The sequence below is a fragment of the Cydia splendana genome, chromosome 2 (assembly GCF_910591565.1).
Source record: "Cydia splendana chromosome 2, ilCydSple1.2, whole genome shotgun sequence".
In the NCBI taxonomy this organism is placed as follows: domain Eukaryota; kingdom Metazoa; phylum Arthropoda; class Insecta; order Lepidoptera; family Tortricidae; genus Cydia; species Cydia splendana.
Genome location: NC_085961.1, coordinates 9,651,174 through 9,676,647, shown reverse-complemented (window position 1 = coordinate 9,676,647; position 25,474 = coordinate 9,651,174). Strand labels below are relative to the sequence as shown.

General features: G+C 35.6%; 1 protein-coding gene across 1 annotated transcript; it reads right to left on the bottom strand.

The window, feature by feature from the left end:
• Nucleotides 1-657: 657 nt before the first annotated feature.
• Nucleotides 658-25,474, bottom strand: LOC134803357 (uncharacterized). Its single transcript, XM_063776160.1, has 6 exons — nt 25,222-25,474; nt 14,716-14,858; nt 14,264-14,378; nt 10,527-10,725; nt 2,775-2,940; nt 658-1,757 (listed from the first exon to the last, which is right to left on the bottom strand). Exons 1-6 carry the CDS (start codon nt 25,226-25,228, stop codon nt 1,653-1,655), a joined length of 735 nt encoding a protein of 244 aa, XP_063632230.1. The 5' UTR covers nt 25,229-25,474; the 3' UTR covers nt 658-1,652.

Sequence of the window (25,474 nt, the reverse complement as noted above, 5' to 3'; positions counted from 1 at the left end):
TATATCAGCGGGAAACGATTATCGCGAAGAAACGAGGGTCTTTACAAAGAATAATATATGAAAGTAAAGTAGGTAGGTAGCCTATTGCAACGTTTCCGTCGAAGCCACGATCCTCAGCAGTGAGGGAACGACTTAAGGAGGAGGGGAGGAGAAAAGTAGGTAGGTAGGTACGTTTAGGTACTTTTCTTACGTATATTATTCTTAGTAGGTATATACACGGTTAATGTAAGACTTAGGTATACTACTTTCAAGGAATAAAGTATTTCTTGTAATATTATTGCGTCTTAGTTCAGTGTAAGCGTATTGCGTAAATACGTTTCGTAAATGGCATGGAGAAGGAGCATTTACTATTATTAGTCATAACTCATAATATGTATAAGTACAGTAAAACGTTTATTTACATATAAGGTCCAGAAATTTACATTGTTGCTGTAACGAATTTACCTTATACAAAAAATACATGGGTATATACAGGAGAAATATTTCGATAAATTATATTAGATATATTTAACATTTCGACAGTTATTGTACACCAATATAATATGCACTCTTAATATGGACGCTGTTTAAACCATCATCTTATTGATGTTACAGGCCAATGATGATGATTTAACATTTCGATAGTTATTGTACACCAATATATATACTTTAATTATAATCTTTCATAATTATTCGTTCTAAAGAATACAGTTTATTTTAATTTTATATTTACAGCAATAATGATCTAAACACAAGGCTCTAAATAGAGGTATGTATACATTTGTTATATAATTTAAAACATCGAGAATACTCTTTATACAAAAAAAAACTTTATTCTGGTAACTGATAGTAATGACTATATAAAGTCTCAGTCATAAGCTTTGTTTACGCAAGAAAGTCCACACTGACTAGAGAGTTCTTCGGGGCTTTTAGGCACTTGTCCCACCACGAGCGAGTAAGCGATTAACTATCGGCGATTTTCTCGCCCAAGAAACGAACAAAAGATCAGGATCCTGTGTTAGTAAAAGAGACACATATATTAATAGTTCATCGCTGGCTGTTCACACTGCTGGCGAGAACACTCGCTCTACTAGTTTGTTGCCGCGAAAAGATAAAACTAGCTCAGCGGTACTCGCTCGGCGATGCTCGCTTCGTAGTTAGAACTCAAGCTGCGAGACCAATCAGTCTGCGTGTTCGGCTACGCTGCACCGCCCGAGCGAGTGACGCGAGTAATAGCCCGTCGCACTCGAACACTCGCCTATAGCCGAGCGACAAAACTATTGGAGCTAACACTCGCTTCTCGCCGCTCGCCCACTCGTTTCTAGTTTATCGTTCTACTCGCTTATCGCTCATCGTCGGCGGTGGGACAAGTGCCTTATGTTCAGCAACTGTCGCCGAGCGCGGGCGAGTTGACTGCTTGGACCAACCAGTATAAGAACGGCCTTTGATTACGCAGAGTTGTTTCGGATCTTGAGGTCACGTTATTTGTTTGCCCAGTAATTGACTTGCCCGAGCTAGCGCAACCCTTAAGAATTTACAGCCAGCACACACTACATGAGCTTTAGGAAATGGCGCTGCGAGTTTTTCTGTGACCGAAACATTAACTCGATTTATCTGCAGCAAGAAATCCGTTGTAGAAGCTCGCGTGTGTCATGGCTTTAGGCGCTTCTGCATCAGGTGGGTTCCAGCGGCGAAGGGGCTTCTTTGGTCTTCTCGTGTGGGCTGCCGTCCGCGTCGCCGCTGTTCCCGCTGTGCACCGCCACCGATGTCAGCGGCACCTAGCGTTCAACATAAAATATTTATAAACCATGTGATTGTCTGACACAGCGCCGCAACTTTTCTTGCGAGCCATTTTTAGGTAAGATGGTTGTTAAATTTAACTACTACTAATTCATTTACTAACTATACACGTGCCTACTTAGCTAAGAAGATACGATAAAACAAGTTTTTTGATACAGTTGCGCAGTGCTCTCATAATTTATAACTACCCGTTCTAGTCTCCATGGCGTAAAGTTTCCAATTAGAGGTCTTCCTTTTTTTTACTATACTTAAATATCTTGTTATTTTCCGCCTGAATATCAGCTACAGGTTTTTAAAGAAAGGTATTCATAACATTGATAACATTGTTAAGCTAGTTTATCATATTTTACAACAGATTTGGACAAGAACAATTTAAGTTAACATTGACTAGTGTTAATTGAGTTATCTTTGACAAGTGTTAATTGGCAGTCCCGAACAAACATACCTTTAAAGCAGTTTAGGGTAATCAGCGTTTGTGAGATTAACTCTGTACCTATTAACTAAGTGTACACTTAGTTATGTTTATGATAAGGAATTAAATGTTAATATTTTGACAGATAAATGTATTCTACTTGCAACATAGATACCATATAAACAGCAGTGCGTCATTCCGCAGGTTGAGCTGCATTTCTTATAATAACTCCTGGAACAAGATGGTAGCAGCTACATACCATAGACACAGAAGTGCAGGTGTGCATGTCGGAGTGGTGCGGCGGCGGGGACAGCGACGCATCGTACCGGAGGTCGAGTTGCAGCATAAATACAGAAGCCGCTAGCGTCGACACGAACATGTTCTTATGTTAACTGCTGGAGCAAGATAGGCACCTGCATACCATAGACACAGCAGTGCAGGTGTGCATGTCGGAGTGGCGCGGCGCCGGGGACAGCGACGCGTCGTACCGGAGGTCGAGCTGCAGCATAAAGACAGCAGCCGCTAGCGTCGACACGGACATGTTCTTATGTTAACTGCTGGAGCAAGATAGGCACCTGCATACCATAGACACAGCAGTGCAGGTATGCATGTCAGAGTGGCGCGGCGGCGGGGACAGCGACGCGTCGTACCGCAGGTCGAGCTGCAGCATAAAGACAGCAGCCGCTAGCGTCGACACGGACACGGACAACTGCGCGCCCGCCACGCCTATGCACGTACTGCTGCCGCATCTGTTACAATAAATCCATAGTATGTTTAAAAGTTACACAGGTGAAAAAGAGCAGACATTCAATTTCGACAAGTAAAAGGTACTGTCAATAATTTCATGGTCGGGTAAATAAGACCCTATTAAAAATGTTTCATATCTTATTAAGTAAGTAAATATAAATATATATACAAGCAATTCTTGTATATATATTTATTTATAAATCTCAGAAACGGCTCTAACGATTCCGATAAATTTTGCATATGGGGGTTTTCGGGGTCGAAAAATCGATCTAACTAGGTCTTATCTCTGGGAAAATGCGCATTTTTTAAGTTCTTACATACATGTTTTCCGAGCAAGTCTCGGTCTCCCAGATATGTTAGAATTACGGTAGGTACCCCGTGTGTTTGGTAAACATCACTCCAACTTAACAACATCAGACTAGGGATAGCACTCCCAACCCAAGACTGACTGGAAACTTGAAAGACAAATTAGGATCTACATCTACGTCTTACCCACGCACTTTACAACCGGCTCAGGGTCTGCATAATCCCCGGCCATGGTTGATAGTAAAGATCGTAAGCAAATTGAATGGAATAGAAATTTTTGTATTAGTACCTACTGTAACTGAAACCACTTAGCTTTACGCTGGAATCCACAGCTACTTAATTAGGCGCACAAATTGTGCTTCAATTAGTCCATGGGCCAGCTGGTCAAATTTTTGAAAATGGTATAAATTGGGGGTACCAAGTTTCCTTTTCACAGCAGTTAGATAGGCTTATTATGATGTTAAAAAACCATGATTGCCATCTCAAAATGGTAGCTAACAAAAATGGCCGCCAATCCAAGATGGCGGATATTGAGTTTAAAAAATCAGCCGTAACTCGAGAAGTATTCGTCCGATTTCATTGCATTTTTTTTTAAACAAAAGCTCTATATGTGAGCTTAAAATTATGTTTACATATTATATCGATAAAGTCGACCGTGAATTAGTAATTAAAGAAATATTGTAAATTTTCTTATTTTTTTGTGATACTTTTTTTTTAATTCAGTTTTTACGAAGTATCTCGTACATTACAAAAAAGTTTTAAATGAGACAAAATAGTGTGTTAAATTAGCTTTAATTTGACGTATTATTTGTATGGAACTGAAGACTAAAAACACATGGAAACATGAATTAAATTTACTTCTGTTGAAATTCATCGTTGACTAAATAACTGCGTACAGAACAAAAAGCTTCAGATAGAAGTTGTAGAGTACAAAAAACATGTTTTTAGTATAGTTTAATAATAATAGTAAAATGATAGTAATAATGGTTTTATTTTTTACAAGTAAAAACTACTTTAAACTCTCGCGTTTTGTATACTTAATTAAATTCATTAATGTTACTAACGGGTCAAACGGGATTAAATTTAATTATTCGCTGAAACGTCGGAAAAAAGGTAAAATAATGAAATTATATCGCGTTAGACCCGTTATTGACATTAATTAGGTAATAACTAGTATTCGATTGAAATAGTAATTTCTTCAGTGAACTGCGTACAGAACAAAAAGCGTCAGATAGAAGTTGTAGAGTACAAAAATGATATTTATAGTATAATTTAATAATTTATAATAATAGTAGCAGGGCTCGGAAACCGTTTTATTTTTCAAACCGGCTTCGTTCATAAACCCGGGAACGAAAAGGATTTCGTTTCGGTTACCAGTTAAAGAACTGTTCTATTGAGATACCGTTGAGATGCGTTCGCCTTTCGTTTTTGTGGAACTAAATTAACCGATTAAATTGAAAATGTCGAATTGATCCAAGTAAAAACTGGTATTCGGTATAAATAGAAATGTCTTCAGTGAAAATGTGTTCGGCTACAAATAAAGTGAACTATATATGTGTATAATATGTGGCGAGATAGGCCCTAAAAGACGGACAATCGTGGGCATTGTTATTTAATGCAGCATTAATAAGGAGTTTTGAGGCTATTAGTAACCGACGTGACATACCGGATGAATTTTTAGGTATATAGGTACTGTGAAATATCACTGCCAATATAGAGTCCATTTCACCAATATCACGTCTTTAATAAAATTACAGACAAAAAGACTCCCTACGCTCGTGGTTCGAAAAATGGAATCTTGAGCGTAGCGAGGTTTTCACTACACCAACACGAGGAAAATACTAACTGTAAAATATCAAACAAAATCAAAGCGAATCGATTCAAAATGAATGTTATTAAATGTTAATATTCAAAATCATCATTTAAAAGCCAATTCTACCAGCAAACATAAGAAAACAACTCAAAATTTGCATTTGATTACTTTGCCTCACATGTGAATAAAATGCAACTATCTTATCAGCTTGGAACAATCAAGAGAGCCTTTATCCGCTGGTGTGGTGAAATGATATTGTAACTGCAGAAGCATGTTATCATAAACCCAAGAGTAAAATCTCAAAATTCTCTATTTACTTGCGAAACTTATTTCTTACTTAGACGACCGGTCTGGCCTAGTGGATAGTGACCCTGTCTGCTAAGCCGATGGTCCTGGGTTCGAATCCCAGTAAGGGCATTTATTTGTGTGATGAACACTAATATTTGTTCCTGAGTCATGGTTGTTTTCTATGTATATAAGTATGTATTTATCTATACAAGTATGTATATCGTCGCCTAGTACCCATAGTATAAGCTTTGCTTAGTTTGGGGCTAGGTTTGATCTGTGTAAGATGTCCCCTAATATTTATATTTATTTACTTAATAGAGGATGTCGTCAGCGTAACAGATTCTTCAAATAATTTTTCTTAAATATAACTTAAGTAAAGAGTTTTTATCCGGTACCTATGTCACGTCGTTTAGTAATAGACTCTAGTGGACTCTAGACTGGTATACAATGGCGTCCAAGCTCTGAACCAGCTTGGAAGGCAAAACAGAGTGCAACTGGTATGTATCCCAGGGCACGAGGGATTCATAGGCAATGAAAATGCAGATGAACTTGCCAGAGCTGGATCTTTAGGTAACCTTATAGGTCCGGAACGATTCGTGGGGCTCTCACAGGGAACCATCATAACGGCTATTAAAGACCATACTAAGATCAAACATCAGGAAGAATGGGACAGTCTGACGGGTCTAAAGCACGCAAAGCTCTTTATGCAAGGAGTAGACTCCGGTTGGAGCAAAAAGCTTTGGAAACTTAGCAAAAGACAACTCCAAATCATAACAAGGTGTTTACTGGACATTACGGGGTCAAAGGAATTCTGGCCAAGATGGGACACTCTGACAACACCGATTGTCGTATGTGTGGCGAAGAGAGACAGTAAAACACCTAATTTGTGAATGTCACGCCCTCGCCAGAAAAATAATTAAGGACTTTGGAGCAGGATATCTTGAACCAAAGGACTTTAAAACGCTAACCATGAGCTCTATCATCCGGCACAGGGATATATGGTGGGAAAAGCTCTTGAGTAGTTGACGGATCTTTTCTAGGGGGTAATTGCGCAAAAGATCCCTATGGATCGAAGTGTATCCAAGCAAGGGCCCCCGAAAACAATAAGATAAGAATAGACTCAAAATTCCTTATTAATGCTGCATTAAAATTGAATAATACTGCCTACTGTCCATCTTTTGGGGGGGTACTTTACAAAATGGTCTTATTTCGCTACATATTATACAAATATCTAGTTCACTTTGCATCATCTTGATTTGTAGCCGAAAAGATTTTCACTGAATAACTAGTTTTTAGCTAATTAATGTTACTAACGGGTCAAACGCGATTAAATTTCATTTTTAACCTTTTTTCCGACGTTTCAATGAATAATGAAATTTAATCGCGTTAGATCTGTTAGTAACATTAATTATGTATACAAAACGCAAGATTTTAAAGTAGTTTTTACTTGTAACAAATAAAACGAATAATACTATCGTTCTAATATTATTATGATCAATTTCTAAAGTTATTAAAATATACTAAAAACATGATTTTTGTACTCTACAACATCTATCCGAAGCTTTTTGTTCTGTATGCAGTGATTTAGTCAACAGTGAATTTCAACGGAAGTAAAACCAAATTCATGTTTCCATGTGTTTTCAGTCATCAGTCCCATACAAATTGTACGTCAAATTAAAGTTAATTTAATACACCATATTGCCTCATTTAAAACTTTTTTGTAATGTACGAGATATTTTGTAAAAACTTAATTTAGAAAAAAGTATCACAAAAAAATGAGAAGATTTTCAATATTTCTTTAATTACTAATTAATGGTTGACTTTATCGATATAATATATAAACATAATTTTAAGCTCACTTATATAGTGTAGTAAATGAAGCAAGTTGTTGTATGGAGACCCATGCATTAATTTCTCAGTCGATGAAATTTACCTTGGTTATTGTATAGTATGAGCCGAGACTAACATTATAAATATCCAAAAAAAAACACTCCTAAGTTAGGTAAAAACACAAATCTGATTATATATTGAACCGAGTAATTCCTCAGTCCAAAATTTTTTTACAAAATAAGTTATTTGTATCAGTATGTGATACTAGAAAAAAATCTAAAAGTTTTGTCAAACATGAGAATATTTTTTTATGATACTTCCTTTTTTTGACGCTCATTTTCATCGGAAAATTGCTCTGTCATTTTTTTCTTCTTATATGATCTTAGAATATAATTTGGCGCAGTGGGTAAAAAAATCCAAAAAAAATGCGTATCGAAATGTTTGTATTATAAAACTATTAAAAACTGAGAGTGGAAATTTTTTAGATTTTCATTTTGTAGGTATAAAACGGCAATAAAATGGCATTCCAGTGAAAAAATGAGACTGAGCAATTTTCCGGTCCAAGACACGCCAAAAAATTTTATTTTATTAATACTGGTATTTTTGCTGGGATATTTTTTTGATATTTAATATATTGTTGCAATACGTTACATGAATATGTCTGGTTAAGAAAGTTTGAACGGAGCATTTTTCCGTAAAAAGATATTAACGATTTAAGACTTTAGGTATTTACTTTAATTCTATTATTATTATTCTTTGGAAATTTATACAATACTTTTTATTTATTGATACTTTATCATACTGTAAAGTTTTTTCTGGCAGAGGAATTACTGCGGGGTCCACTACCTTTATTTACTACACTATATAGAGCTTTGGTTAAAAAAAAACAGCAACGAAATCGGACGTATATTTCTCGAATTATGGTTGATTTCTTAAAACTCAATATCCGCCATCTTGGATTGGCGGCCATTTTTGTTAGCTACCATTTTGAGATGGCAATCATGGTTTTTTAACATCATAATAAGCATATCTAACTGCTGTGAAAAGGAAACTTGGTACCCCCAAATTATACCGAAATCTTGCCTGGCCCATGGACTAAATAGGTATCTATTAGTTATTTGATTAGGTTTTCATTTGCGATAGGCTTCTTTGGGTAATTTGATTAAAATTATTGAGTTGAGTTATAAAATTGTTGAGTTATAAAAATTATTAAATTAAATTGATTGTTAATTTGGATCCTTTTGGCATCCATTTGTTATTAATTGTAGGTAAATACCTAATGGATAGATCTTGAGCAGATGGACAGGTTTTTGTCTCTAAAAATAATTGTCGACTAATCTAACTATAGTCACATCTAGGTTCTACGTAGAATTTTTCATAGGTCAAACGTAGTCAGTTTAGTAGTTTCTATCCAATCTGTTAGTTTTGACCACCTTAGGTATTTCAATTTTCTCTCTAAATATATACAGAATGTAACATAAATAGTGGGGATCCGTTTAAGGGCATATTCGGTATCGTGTTCTGATTAGGAAAAAGTAAAAGAAAAATAGGGGAGACCGAGGTGAGTTGTGACAGAGGAGAGTTGTGACATTGTCGATTTATTGGAATCTATTAACTAAAAACTAGGTCGCAATAGCGCTCGTTTGTTAGTTCAAGTTGCGAGCTAACAAACGCACACTGTTGCGAGCTCACTAACAGTTATTAGATTCCAAAAAATCGACAATGTCACAACTCTCCTCTGTCACAACTCACCTCGGTCTCCCCTAATGTTGACGCGAAAAAAATATCTATGGGATAGATCGTTCAAGCCAACTCTCCCTACAAAGGCCAAAAATTTGTTGTGTAACAAAATATTTTCTTCTTCTTTTGTCTCATTAGAACACGATATCGAATACGCCCGTAAACAGATGATCCCCACTATTTTTGTTACACCTTGTATTTTTATACTTGTCTATTCGATTTAACAAAGAAACAGATACATCTGTCGGCTGATTTGAACATAGAGCATTCAATCGGAATTGTTCATCAAGCCAAACAATTTACGAATAAACCGTAGAAATGCGATTCAATCGTCTATAAATAAAGGAAACGCCTGGGCTCGCGTACACAATGCGTGGCCTTTCGACAATGCGCCATTAACTGGAGTGCTCTTTCTTGTTTTGAGACTTATTGCTGCTTTAAATCGTTTAATTTAATTGATCATTCGTAGTACTATCATGTCGTTGTTATAAAGTTTACCTTCTAGGCATTTTATCTAGGTCTTGCATTCCGGGATTCCGGAATTTCTAAATTCCGGAATCTCGGACAAATTTTCCGATATTACAATTCCGGAATTGATACCACTGAATATCGTAAATTCCGGAATTGGATTTAAGTACTTTTTTTAGGTTTTAATACGTTTATTATTGAAAATTGTTAAGAAACTACACTATACTGGTGTTTTTTGTCGTTATTAAGTACCTCTTAGTCATTCAGTGAATAGGTAGGTATATGTTACTTTTCCGTTTGCTAAAGCAATGGGACAATATGGGCTCATAATAATAATCATAAAAAAGCAAAGCTAGAAAGCTTGCTTAGAATAGTCTGAATCCTACATAAGCGAATATTTAGAATTGAAATTTAAAAATATTTGGACTTTTTATCTTCGATTCAAAGAGGAAGAGGTTTTCTCTATCAACGATTTCGGATCCTGTAGAAGCACATAATATATGATATTCTGAATCATAATTAGGAACTAAGAAGGAAAAAGCCAAACTTAGACCTTCAACATCTTAAACAACACCACTACCTTCTAGGTTAGGAAGAGTAGGAAGCTGTTATATTTAACTATTTTATAAAACGTACTTTAAATAAAATTTCTCTTAAACAATACTAAGTTTAATAAACGTAGAGTATCAGAATTTCACATTTTTTTATGTTTTTTTTACAAAAAAATCGAATAAAAATATGATAAACCCTAATTCTGGAACCAGTTCCGGAATTCCGGAATTGGAATCCAATATCGAAAATCAGTTCCGGAATTGGAAACCATCCGATATTGCAAGCCCCATTATTATCGTATTTTAGTTTAAAACCGTTTGCTTCACGACAACGTTTTAGTTTTACGCATCGCGTTTGTTCCAAATCAGAGATAATAAGATTCCGTCAACATGGTAAGCTCTCAGTTACTGGTAGGTACTTAAAGCAAATATTGAGTAGTACTTAGTTTGGGCAATTTTTAGTTTCGAAGACACTATATTTTATACATTAAGTAGGTATAAAACGACATGACTCCATGACTGTGTCTCTGCCCGCCCGCACAAGGGCGGTCAGCCGCCGAAGCCACGGGTGTAGTATATTTCTGGTACTTACCCTATATTCAAGAGCGATCTGATACAAAAGGCCAGCATGGCAATGTGGGCTGCTAGAGCTGCCGTCCACAGCAGCGTAAGAGGCACGGCGGCGCAGGGTGACGGGCCCAGCGCGCGCCACGGAGCGCCCCACGCGCGCGGCGCGCCTGCCCGTGAGGACGGCCAGCCGCCGAATCCTCGGCTGTAGTACACTGAAGTTGCTGCAAGATTAACAGGATCTTATTGCGATATTGGTCTATTATTTTATTTATCAATAGATACTTAGGCAGGCGCCTAGGTACATATTTTAAGTTAGTGTAGTAATTTGGCGCAAAATACAACCTACTTACTCGTATTTCTAGGCGGATTCAAAATCACCCATAATAACGATATATGGACGGTGCGATCATGTACTTTAATTTTTCAGCTGTTTAAGAGGTATGCAAGAGAGTGCAATATTACCCATTAATATGCCCGTCATGCCCGATAATAAACAAACCCTAAATGGCTCGATAGTTAAAGTCCTTGATAGTAGGTACCTACTCCAAACTGATTATTGACTAGGTGTATAGATAGATAGATATATTGAACTTGCTAATTTTTTAATTTCATTTGTAAGACTACGATCGTAGCCCGATTCATTTTATTGAGCTTATAGTTCACAATTATACTTTCGCATATGGTTGGTTTTACTGTACTAGGTATTTTATTACATTTACGGAGCAGTTTTGGCTTTGTGCTACTCATGTTCTCCTCGTAAAATAGGTTCAAACTCAAACCCAACCTGCACATTAACATTGTTTGGCACTTAGGTCGAATTATATCGCCATAAACCGTATTCGAAAAATATATATTCGAATGAAATATTTTAATACATACACGAAAAATTTGGTAAGTTTAATTTTTTTTTGCGATTTTTAACCACATTCTTTATTTTCATTAAATTATTCATTTCTGTTTTTGAATGTAAAATGTATACAATAATGATTTTAATTTTTAACAAGCAGAAACGTCTGCGAACGATGCTATTAAGCTAAGAATAAATTTACAATACAAGACAGTAATTTTTCCACTTTTCAATTTATTCTAAGCTTTATACAATAATGAGATTGGAATATAAGGACCTCGATAATTAATATCAAATATCTTGTTTTATTTTATGACGGTTTTAAGCAATATACGAAAACCTGCCGCGTCACAAATTATAAAGTATTTGTAATAAAAATAATAATGTTTGCCAAGTTTTTGTCACGCCAATAATAATGTGATTTGTCTTCCGCCAACACACTTAATCATCACATCAGTGAAAAAGCTGACTATGATGTCATCCAATTAATTAAAAACTTATGAAATGGTCCTCAAGGGCCGAGGCCTTTTTATAGCCACGCATGACTTTCTACAACTTCAGGGCGCTCGTAAAACCTCACCAACGGACAGCGATAAAGTAATACCAGATTCCAGATAACAAGGGAAATGTGGCTCGATTAGAAATCGTTTTATGACAGCTCGTGACATCGCATGAATATTATGACATTTATGATACGATATTAATCACACACATTTTAAATTTATGCGACAGTAAATAGGTACAGATGCCAATGGAAAACTAATGCGGCAGTACAGATGCCCACGGAAAAAATGCTACATTTCTCATGCACTGAAAGTGGTACATTCATTATTTATCTATCAAGTAGGTTGAAAGTGATATGTTTCGGTCCTGGTCCTGGGCGTTTTACTTACCAAGAATTTACATTGTAAATCGTAAAAAAATTAAAAAACGTAGGTAGTTTTTAAAATTTTTACTATTTTACAATGAAAATTCCGTTCTAAAGAAATGGATTTGTTGTAAAAATTTATTCTGATATTAAACTCCCGATTCCATATGATATCGATCCTATTATCTAAATTTTTAATTGAAACACTTACTATACTAGTTCATTGGAAAGTATAGTAGTGTTTAATTTCTTAAAATTGAAAATTGTATTGATGAGAAATAAAAAAAAAATGTTTTTTTTTTAATTCTATAGATTTTTAATACATACTTTAGTTTTTGAATGCACGAAAAGAAAAGTCCATCGGGCGGATCAGGCCTTTAAGTATTTGACCAATTAATTCTGATATCATTTCGTTTTCCGTTTACGTAAACAAGGCAAGGTATTTGAGAAAAGCCATTGATTTAGAAGCATTTATTTTACCTCTAAAAGCCTTATTGCCGATGTCGATCAATCTCGGCAGTATTCCCAAACGCTTCCCTAAAGAATTACATAACGTAAGCCGCCGGAAGCCAAATTTAAGGCCTGCGCAAACCGGCCATTTAGTCATTCCTCAGTTCGCGCGCGGGCACATTATCACGTTCCCTTATCATGCTATTCGAATGGAAACAAAAACGGAACTTGGAACGTTCTACTATATGTAGTACCTAGTTAAACTCTTTGAATAAAAGTATACTGTCGATGTCGTTGAGTAGTTATCGATCTCCTATACTTTATGAATAGTAAATTATTATTCACGGAATGGCCAACTTTAACACCTTATTAGACCATTAGGTCTAATAAGTGATATTTAGAATGATATTAATTCCATAATTACAACGAAGTAAATATACCTACTGATCGTATTCAGATATTTTAATGAGTTAGACAGTTAGAGAGTTAAGCTGAGACTGCTTGTGTATACTTAATTATAAAGCTCGTTGAGACTGCTTTTTAGCAAGTCGGTCTGCGAGTAAATTAAATTTCCTGGGCCACGCCACGTCAAAACTGCCTTGGAGGATTATGACTATGACGTTGTCAGTTAAATATATTTCAAGCCCTAAATTATACGAAAAGTAAATTTGCGAAACCTATTAACTATGAATGATGTTACTTGCTTGTTTTATTCAAATTTAAACCATCGTTTTGCAATCGTTACGTGCAAAGCATGAAACGGCACATGAGAGAGAAATTAGAGGCCGCAAGTTATTATGCGTACGGAAGCAATTACATATCCTTGGCAAAACTTTTAATTAAGTACCTACGGAATTTTCAAAGTGGTTTTGAAAATATTCAATCCGGTAATAAAATTATGGGTTCGTAGGCCGTGGATTACCGCCGCCGGCTTGTACCTACCAATAAGTTTCTTTGAAACTTTTATGCGAAATATTTATATTTATATAATTCGTATCGTAAAATTCAGTGCATTCGCTATTTTTGGGATTAGGTCTAACTTTAAGATGTAACTAACATAACTTTTAAGGGCATTTATTTGTGTGATGACACAGATATTTGTTCCTGAGTCATTGTTGTTTCTATGTATTTAAGTATTTATATATTATATATATCGTTGTCTGAGTACCCACATCACAAGCCTTCTTGAGCTTACCGTGGGGCTTAGTCAATTTGTGTGAAAAAGTCCTATAATATTTATAAAAAAAAAAAAACTACTATAATGTTCAACATGTTACTAGAAAATCCATAAGATTGATAAGAGCTTAATTGGATACAAATAGTAAGAAGTTAGTCACGCAAACTAATAATGAATGACGTGACCGTACCTAATCAATCTTCAGCCGGCCTACTGCCCCCACTATTACTACTCGTATTTCACCGATGCCGAATACGATCGGAACATTGTATTGTAGTGGTTACCTGCCGCCAGTACTGTGATACCCCTCGCCGGTACCCGAGCCGTAGCCCTTGCTGTCTCTCCTCCAACCAGCCCATCGCCCCCATTATTTCACCAATACCGCACACATTCTGAACAGTGTCTTGTAGTGGTTACCTGCAGCCAGCACTGTGATGCCCCCCGCCGGTACACCAAGCCCGAGCTCGACCTGCTGTCTCTCCTCCAACCAGCCCACCGCTCCCACCACTATTCCGCCGATCCCGCACACGATCTAAACATAAGACCGTTTGAATGCTTTGTTATAAAGATGATTGTTTCAACCTTCTTTGTCGGCTAAAAAGGGATTTTATTATTTATAAAACCGGGTTACAAACCGTTGCGGGGTCAATTTATTATTATTGCTCAATTCTGAAGTCTCAGCAAAAGTGTGACCTCGACATCTGTACTTTTAAATAGCTTTGCGCTCAGTGGGTGGGTGATGGTAATGTAACAGTAGAATGTGATTTTATTTGCAGAGCTCGCAGTTGTACCTATTCTGCGCCGCTCTTTGCCCGAAAAACTAACTGTTACTGCTTGCTAGGATCTAAATAATATTTGGAGTGTTGTACCTGCAGCACCCGCACCCGCAGAGCGATGGCGAAGGGGTAGAGCTGCAGGCCGCCGCTGAGCGGATCATCTTCGCCCTTCGACGCGCCGCTCACCGCGCTACACACTGACTGCTTGCGCGACCACATTACTGCTTGCGGAAACACTACAAGAAAAATTGCAGATAGGTAAACTAGAGAATCATTTCATATATTTTGATAGCCATTTTGCAGGCGAAAACGTCTACGCAACTGCCAAAATAATTTCTCAAGGGAACCATTTCTCTTCAAGCGGACTTCGCCCTGTTTGTCCGAAAAAATGTAGGTAGGTATAATGAAAATATATATCTACTCTTAACTTTCATAAATTCAGTTTTTCTGTTTCAGCACTTCTGGCAGTCTGGCAGAAAGGACAACTAAAAGGGGATAAAATTTGGGTTATAATATAACTCTTATAAGTTTATAAAGACTTCTACTCACGGCCATATTCGAACAATGCTTATAAGATGTCACAGCGATACGATACAGATCTGACAGTGTCAAAAGTGACGTATTTGGTTGAAGAAATCTCATTTTTGACACTGACAGATCGGTATCGTATCGCTGTGACATCTTATAAGCATTGTTCGCATACGGCAGTCAGAAAAAGCGCGGGCGGCAGGTCGTGACGGGTGGCAATTGGCAAAGATGGCAGCTTTTATAAAAAAAACTTAAATGTCCCTTTTCTTCTGCCTATGCAGCATTGACTAGCTTTTGCCCGCGACTTATTTGCGTGGAATTATGAATGGTGATGATTTATAAAAAAACTATCCTAATTCATTCCCCGAGCCTCAAGCTATCTCCATACCAAGTTTCATCTAAATCGGTTCAACGGTTTAAGCGTGAAGAGGTAGTTAACAGACATAACTACTTTCGCATTTATGATATTAATACATACTAATATTAGTAGGAATAGTGGAAATAAATATTAAAATAATTAGTTCATACAAATACATAACACTCTTAGCGCCACTTGCACCATTCAACTAACCCGGGTTAACCGGTTAAACCTGGAGTTACCATGGTAACCAGTATAATTTAACACTGTGATAATGGTTTAACCGCTTAACCCCGGGTTAGTAGGATGGCTCAAGTGGCTTTAAAGTGTATTCAATTTCTTTACACAACAAATCCAGGTAAAATTCATAGCTTGTTCTTAAACTGTGAATAAACCTCCTAGTCCCGTAGGTAATTTGATGTAAAAATTCATAAAAATCCCCTCTGTGTCAGTTTTTGACGTCACTTGCAAATTGCATGTTTCTCGATCCATCATTAGATAACAGTGCGTTCAGCAGCCGAAATTAAAATTATAAACGATAAGCATCAAGTGGAAACATAATGTTTTAAGAGAGATAAAATGGATAACGGAAATTATTTTTTGCTGATCTAACAGGGTTTCACAGTAATATCGAGTCGCCAATTTTGATAAGCAGGGGAACATTACGAACCACATCACGTAGGTATATGAAAATTTCATGAGTGCGAAAGAGGCAGACTAAAAACGTGACCACTTTTGAGGTTCATAGCGGCCGCAAATTTACCAAAACGTAAAGTTATCGGACTGGAAAATACGAAAAGCTGGTGTATTTAGGAGATACGGTGTATACGCGGTGATTATGTATATCTTAAGGGGCCCACATGTTACCAGTTCGCCGGACGATATCAGCCTGTCAGTTGTTCGGAGCTGTCAAATTTTACGTTTAACTGACAGGCTGATATCGTCCGGCGAACTGGTAATCAGTGGGTCCCTTTACAAAAGCAAATAATTTACGCAATCACATATTATTTCTGGATTCAATATGTACTTCCAATATAATAATTCCGATTTTTATCGAGCTTTTGATATTTGACTGGCAATCTTTTACATTGGAAATGTACCTACGTATACGTAATATGCGATGGTTTTAGGAGGGCTCAAAATCCTCAGATGCCATGTTGTCACGTGACAAGAATTAACTAAATCCGCGGATTCCAGTCAATTTTGCAACGAGGCTAGAATTAACACTTACAGCGCTGGCTTTATGAAACAAATTACAATTTTATTGATCTGCATAATAAAATGAAATTACAGGTATGTAATAAACTTTTCTTCTCAAATTACTTATCTTAATGAGTAATAAATAGGAGTAATGAGTAAGTAATAAACAAAAAAAAAACAACGGGTTGCACTCCGGGAGTGCCGACAGAAGTTAAAACTCAATGACTAGTCCAAAATGTCTACAGCACTATGTATAATTGACCCATCCTCCTTTCTATTGAAAAACTTAGTTCCGAAATTGCTGGTCAGTGAGCTTGTTTAAAATTCTAAATTCAAATTTGTAGCGTTAATTGTTTAAAATTCGAATACAAATTGTAAAGTTACCTTGCAGACCTCGCATCTAAATATATTTGGTCATGATATTTTGAGTTTTATTCACCAGTACTAGAGTTCACTTTTATTAGCGATTTCATCAAGATGTAGCTTTATTGAATTATATTTGAATGATATAAAGTTAGAATGTAACTCTGAGATTCTCGTATTTCAACCCGTACAAGATTAGAACCTTTTTACAAGCTTTTATTTAGTTTCACCTGACCGTTGTCTGTCTGTCTGTAATCAAATCTTGCAAGTTAAATTTGATCCACTTCCCGGTTTCCGATTGAGCTGAAATTTTGCATGCATGTATAAATCGGATGACAATGCAATATTATGGTACCATCGAGCTGATCTGATGATGGAGACAGGAGGTGGCCATAGGAACTCTATGATGAAACAACGCAACCTGATTGTGTCAGGGGTTTTTAGAATTGTCTCGATGAGTATTAGTTGTCTGTCGTAAGAAAAGTACAGTCAGCGATAAAAGCTTGTACCAAAAATGAAATTTATGCCAAAAACTTATTCATGTAATGTCATTGAGTTTTTCTTTATTGATTTAAATGCCATCTAAATGAGTGGCCATCTAAACCTCACGGTCACGTGATCGCGTTACGCTGTCTCGAGTTTATCATTTTTCCCCCCCTCAAAAAGTGCCCAGCGCCGCTAAAGAAGTTTCACTTCAAAAAAAATTTAGAGGTGCTACCTACGTGCATAATTATGTAACGTTAATAGATCGAACACAATTGACACCTAAAAGGATATTATATGGCGAAGTAAGGAAAGATCTTAGAACTATTTAAAGTAAAACGTAAGAAACAATTTGGTGCTAATCGACATACCTTCTATCAGGGATTAATTTTTTTATTAATATTATTGTAAGTTTAAATTATAAATTATGCCAATAGGCAGTCCTATTGTTCATTATTCAACCAAGTATCTGTAAATGCCAATACTCATCAACTTACTAGCCTCTGCTCCGACTTCGTTCGCTGAGAAGTCATTAAACTGCTTTCAAACCTCCCACTTACTATTCTTACTCGTAATTTCTCACAAATATTAGTATAATATTATGTTTGAATTCTCGAATTAATATAATAGTAGCAGGGTTCTAAATAGGATTACATCATTCAATGACTTTTATAATGCGATTAAAGTAAATAAAAAATCAAGGTAATTTTAATGTGAACATACTGAAAATTTCTTGAGTAACCCATAACAACGCTTCACAATATCAAAACATATATTTAGTAATCGCTCTGGGCATTCCACAATATTAATAATTAGAAACAAGGATTTAACTTTACAAAAACAGACGTTAACTCGCATTAAAACTTACTTATTGTGTGTCAACTTTGTCGTTTAAGGTTAGGCCAATAACCGAGCTCAACATCAACGTTAATATTTAGTGGGTAATTGAAAAGTTGGTTATTAAGGAGGAGTTCAATAGGAGTTGTAGAAGTTGTAACGTGTTATAACTAACATCAAAAAATTATTATAACTCTACTATAGTATTTTATACAATCGTGATATAATAGAGAGGAGCTTTTCAGTCGAGTACCGTGTTTAGGCAACGAAGCTTGCTGAGTTGCGTAAGTAAGGTACGAGATTGAAAAGCTTGATTATATAGAATAGAATAGAATAGAATAGATTTATTCGTAAGCACAAACAATCGGAACAGTACATAGTATAAAAGAAAACACAAAATAAGATTAAAGTGCCACGAAATGGCCCCATCTCAGCATGTTGCTGGTGGCTTCCAGCGCTGATCTTCCGATGAGACCATCAAGCGAGAAGAATCACGGAAGGTAACAGACAAGAAGAAAAAAGATAGAAATAACATACAGTAAACAGTTAGTTAAATAAGAAAAAAGTTACACAGCAAGAAGATACAACATAACGACTATTTACAATTAAGATTAATTAATACAAAAACAAGCATCGTGCTCTAAATCGCTGTATCGATCCGGTCCGACCATATCTTGGCTGAGCATTACAGCTGTATATACTACTAGCGCCAACGGTGGCTACACTAACTAAAAAGCAATGTCAGACCAAACCAATATCGAGCGTTCATGAAATCTACGTTAAAAAATCTTGTAAGATTAGCTTATTAGCAAAACAGCATTGTAGGATGACGAATTTACGAAAATGTACGAAATACTAACATAACAGCACTCTACTAAGTATGGCGTAAAGGAATGATGAACCCTTGTCAGGCCAAAGGAACAAAACACTTGAGGTAAGCATAAGTAAAATTACAAACTACAGGCAGCTGGTATCAAGTCTGTAGGCTTCTTGGCTACGTTGGTGATTAAGTAAATATAGTTTAATCTTTGACTTAAAGCTATGAATACTTTGCAGGTTTCTCAAAGGCGGAGGTATATTGTTCCAGACTTTCGACGCGGCATAGCGAAAACTTCCCCGAAACGCTGCTGTGGCATGGCGTGGCATTAACAATTGAATTCCACAGTTACGGCGTTCGCGGAGCTTAATACAAGAAAGCTTATTGAAGAGATAAGGCGGAGTACCATATTTAAGCACACCAAAGAGCAGACAAGCCAAATGAAGTTTACGACGGTGTTGCATCTTGAGGATCTTATGGCTGTTCAGAAATGGTGTCACGTGAGCTCTCAACGGAATATTGAAACAGAAGCGAGCACAGGCATTTTGAACACGCTGAATGAGTCTCTTTGTCTTTGCAAGAAGTCTAGGCCCAAACACTACATCCACATAGTTTAATTTTGATAGGACAAGTGATTCAACTAGTTGACAGCGGAGGTTTTCGCTTAAATATGGCCGAATTTTATATAAAACTTTAAGCTTGTAAAAACAACTCCTAATCCCAATATCACTATTGTATACAATACTTTTTCTATGAGTCAACAAAAATAATACTTTTAACTAGTAGAATCATATAGGTAAACAAACCAAAAGTATACAGCTAAGATACGCGAGCAGCCGTGATACCTTCATACTCGTAGCTCCCTGACCGCGACCCGGCGGGTTGGTCAACGACACCTTCTCGTAACTCATGAGGCCCTGGTACTTGCTCCTTGCTAAATTCAATTTTTAAACAGTTTTTTCTCGATTTTAGCGGTTTTCGTAGTCTATGGATGTTCCTATATTATGGGTATCACATGCGCGTTTCTGACTTATGAAGTAATTGTTCCTACAATACAAACTAAAATAAATAATTATTTGAGCTATGGCTTTGTTTCGTCCTCTTGACCGCGGCGAGCTGTGATTGGTCAATTTCATTATAGTTGACTAAACTGTATCGAAATGAATATTATAGTTGAGTTGGGAGCCCATACATTAAAAGTACCCAAATGCAGTTTGGTATACGACATCTTAATTTAAGAATTACAGTCGACGAGTAGAAAACATATTTATTTACTGTAATGTCGTTTAAAATGTTTTACAAAAAAGTAACAAAAGTTACAACTTCTCCGTGCAATGTTATGCTACAGGGTGGAAACACCATATCTTAGAGAAAGAATCAGCCCCGGAAAAGGTACCTACACAATTTTCACCAACCCCACAAGACACGAGTGAAATTTACAATTTTATACGCTGGTGGCCTATTCAGATGGTTATTTCCTGTTATGATTTTATAGAATAACATTTACTGATCCATGGTTCTATATGTTCTGTTAGTTGTCAACAGTGAATTTTCTTCTTCCTTAAATGTCACTGTTGGCAGTTGACAGATAATAATATTCATAACCGTTTCATAACAAGATTATTTTATAAAGTTAGAATCACCTCCTACTTTCGGTGTTTTAACGTAACAACAGTGAATGAATAACTAATAACAGTTAAAATAGAAACATGCGCATACCCCCGTAGATAGGATATCGCCTAATGAAAGTCAAACCGATAACATTTTCATTGGTCGTTTTATAGAAAAAAGTCCTCTCCAAAGTATACGGACGGCTAGCACAAGCTCTGTACGCGGTTTTTCAGGCCCTATATATTAATTTCAAAAATCTTGCGAGCCCTTAATGCTGGATAGATCTAAAACACCAAGTTTCCAAGATCGCATTACAAACTCACCCTGTAAATGTTTGAACCTAACTTTGTTAGGTGATGAAAAGGAATCAATTTTGCAGGCGGTTTCATCTCAAAACGGAAACGTATTGCTGGTATATATATATGATGAAATTTCCGGCATACAGCGCTGTGCTCTGGGTATGAACGATGTTTGTAGGTACCATCGACGCGGCTTGGCTACATGAACACGGGTATATACTTACTGATGAAATTTCCCCTGGCGCAATATTTTACAAATCCCACTACTCACTTATATAAGGTGCTACTTTATTAGTTGTAGATATTTATACAACTGATAGTACTCGGTTCCTGAAGTATATTTAAGTATAAAACATTATAGCTTTTACGATGTTTTTTTTTTGAGAAAACTGAAAAACAAATTTGCTACCTACGTAAAACATCCTGTTAATGTGATTATTAAATGTGAACTCATTGAACAGATTCTAGTACCTCTTTTACGAATTTTATTTTTTTGTTCCTCATAATGAAATATATTTTTTTGTTCGGTAAAGTAAAAAAAAAAAAAAAAATTCTATTTAAAGTTAATTGTTTTAAATTAAAGTATCATCTGTTAAAATATCTGCAACTAATAAAGTAGTACCTAATATTATTAGATATAAGTTATATACTAGATACTACAGAGTTCGTAAAAGTTAATAAAATAAACGACGTTAAATGAAAAAGGTAAGATTAAAAAAGCTCAAGATGAAATGAAATTAACAGCGAATTGCTTTGCTAGGTCAATGGTACTTGGGGAAGAGAGCCGGGTCGGATATAGGATGGTTCCAGTGAATTTGATATAGGATCGGTTGTTCGGAGGTAAAAGTACCTATCTATTTTGGACGTACGAATAAATAGCCATTTCTCTTTTTTCCGCTGTGTTCGATTAGGCAGAAAATGGGCACCTAAATAGATTCTTGTACCATTCCTCTCTTTCGTTTTCCAAAGCATTATCACCTACTGAACACATACGTACAGAATAATGAATGAAGGGCTAATCACTACAGTTTTCTCTATAAAAACTTCCAATTTGGCCCTCGTAATATACTATAATGTAGATACAAGGTTGGATTTTGAAAATCCTACTAATAGATCTTATATTTTTTCTTAAATTATATATTATGCCTTTTCTGTTATATTATGATCGAAAATCATTGATCTCTAAATGGACCTTTCTAAGAACTTTCAGTGTTCTCTATGTATTTAGCAAAACGATTGCATGTATGAAATTTGTTTGTTGTGATGAACATCACACATACAATAAAAGAAGCACAGGTGCATACGGACACACTCACATTATTCTCCCATTAACACTGGTATCCCAATTCATTTCCATACCGGCTGACTTTGACGTGGGTTTTCCATTAGAATTTCATGTTCGCAAACGGCTTTACTTTGCCTGCCACAGATATTTCTATCTTTTAGAAGTCGCTAATGGTATTACTAATACCTTAATACCATACATTAGTATAATTTATACGTACCTAGTAATACCAGACAATATGTAGGTGTTATTTATTTTTATTATCCTTACGATTTTTTTATTAATATCATCTGACCAAATAATATCAAACCTGAATATCAAACCAAAAGTGTAGCAATGTGTTTGAATTGACTGAATGAGCAACTAAATTTTAGTAAGTATGCCCTTTTTAATTTCTAGATTTAAGTATTTTAATCCGAATATAAAAAAATAATAAAATAATAATGTAATATAACCTAATTATCGACTTGTTAGTTATTTGAGTGGTACATTTCTAATTGTAAATATTCAATGGAAATTTCCTTATCAATATTGACAAGAGCCAAATAAGAAATGAATTCGATATCAATTAAAAGTTTTTTGACATATTTTATATTTACGTAATAATTGCCTGACATCCTGTATAATAAGAAATTGCGTTAGTCCTTGTCTTCAAGTAATTGCCTTTTCACAGAGTGGCAGATTGAGGTCACTACGATATTGGACACGTTACGCAGGACTTTGCTCAATAATACGCTTCAGTTTATGCATCCTCATTGGCTTACACATTATACAGTGTAATCTGGTACAAGGCAAATGTGTAGTTCTAAACTGACATAAATGTCATATACTAAGAAAAAGTGACCAAGACCTCCAGTGTCCCAGACTGGAATCGAACCAGCGTCCTCTGCTATCGCGGCAGGTGCCTGTGCCATTCGGCCACCGGGCCACAGCGGCATAGTTAGAATTTTTCCAAGTATATGCACTTCATACCGAAGGCGTACTTCTCATATGTAGTTCTAGTTTGTGATTGACTTATTTAATTCCTTAAGAGCCGATTTATCAGTCCCCAGTTAAACAGACGGACTTGGATGAGATTTTTAACCGACCTCAAAAAAGGAAGTGGTTATCAAATTCGGCCATATTTATTGTTATAATATATGTTTGTAATCTCAGAAATCCGTCATTTATGAACCGATTTGTATTTTTCTGAGTTTAAAAGTATACAAGATGATTCATGAGACGTGAGCAGGACTAATCCTGCACACTCAGTAACTGATAATTGATCGATCACCGTCGTATTTAGGTGGAACAACCACACTTCTTCCTATTTTTTAACTTTTTGGTGAGGGCAAAGTTAATTCTCTACAATCATGGTTACCCTACAAGACCCAATTAATAAACATAAAACTCTTTAACCGTAATGACAGCATTTTGATTACGAAGAAAATAAACTGTCAAACTTGAGTGAGATACGAGTTTTCAAAAGTAACCAGACAGTGATGACATTCAATTTGACACAGAATATGCATGTCGTAAATAAATTAAAATTATTTTTTTTCAACATGAGTAGAAAATTAACGTCAATCTCACTAATACTGATACGAAACAGTTGCCTATAATTTACAAAATGCGCAGTGTTAGTCCTGCTCACGTCTCCTGAATCACTCTGTATAGGTAACTCCAGATTTACTCAGTTTTATTAAAATCCAGTTTTGATTATGGGATCCATGAGGAATTGAGGGAACTTCTTAAATATTATAGGTGCCAATGTATACCGCTGTGCTTGTTGACAAGTTTTTTTTTATTGACAAGTTTAAAAAAAATCTCTAATAAAGTAATAACCTATAGGTACATACTTAATTAAATACATACATATTTTTTTGTGTAGCCTGTCATATTAGGTTTATTTAAATACGAAGGTAAATAAAAAAAAGTAAGGAAATTCGTATCTTGGACATTCATAAAATGTTGCTTAAGTGTATATTTTCTTAAACCTTACCCTTTTCCATTTCCACCTGTTGCTTGTAAAAAAATGTTTTATTTCATAAATAAGTAACAAATATGCAGTGAATTGGCAAAGATTTTAATCTAATCATTTTATTTTCTAAATAAATTATCAGCATCGTGTATAATTTATTTTATTTATACATTTAAGTGCGAATTATCGTACTTATTTGTGGTAAGAGATAGAATCTTAGATAAGAGATAGAATAGAGTTCCCCTCTGTCGAAGTTAGGCGGCCAATGGTTATACACATTGTATGGACTGACGTTTTTACGTTACGTATACATTTGACGTGCTCTCGCAAAATTCGGCAGACTGTTTTGTACCGAAAATTACAGACAAGGCCTCTCCGTTTGATTAATATTAATATCCTCTAGGGATAGAATAGTTCGTTCCATTATTATTTTTAAAATGATTACCTAAAAAAAGGTATCCTAAAAAAGATTAATAAGATAAGATAGGTAGAATAAGAAAGTTGTAGAAGTTACTTCTAATACAAGATAGTATGTATCAGATTGAATATCTTATACATATAGTTAGGTGCCTATCTTTCACATAATATTAACAACTAAATATACTTAATATGAACTAAGTGTAATCTAGCGAATTAATTGGTTACTTTTTAGCAGAGGCTTCTTTTCTACTGATATTATTATTTTTTTATTATTTTTGTGGAAGGAGGCATGTTTACAATATTGTTTAATGCTTGTTTTGGTGTAGTGTTTAGGAGTTGAAGGGTTTATGCATTATATATTTCTTACATATTATGCACAAGATAAACATAAAATCATTTTTGTAATGCGTGCCACTTGACAGAAAAAACTTGGCTTACCAGGCATTTAATATATATCCAAACAATAAAACTACATCACTAAAAATTCACTTAAGTATTTATATAAACGGTTCACTAATCATTCACATAATTTTTTCGGGAATCGCCAGTGACTATTAAATTGTTATTAATTATTCTAACGTAGTCAACTCTATAGTATTCATCGTAGGATACAAAATCGAATGTTCTTATCCTTCGCCGATCGAAAAGTTGTTTTGGTGGGAAAGCGATCGAGGCGAGCGTCCGACCTCTT

What these genes read in the sequence shown, in the direction of transcription:
- LOC134803357 (XM_063776160.1), bottom strand. An exon ending in CATCACAGTGCTGGCTGCAG is followed by an intron (nt 10,726 to 14,263) that starts GTAACCACTACA and finishes TTAATCTTGCAG; the next exon opens with CAACTTCAGTGTACTACAGC. An exon ending in AGATCGCTCTTGAATATAGG is followed by an intron (nt 2,941 to 10,526) that starts GTAAGTACCAGA and finishes TTATTGTAACAG; the next exon opens with ATGCGGCAGCAGTACGTGCA.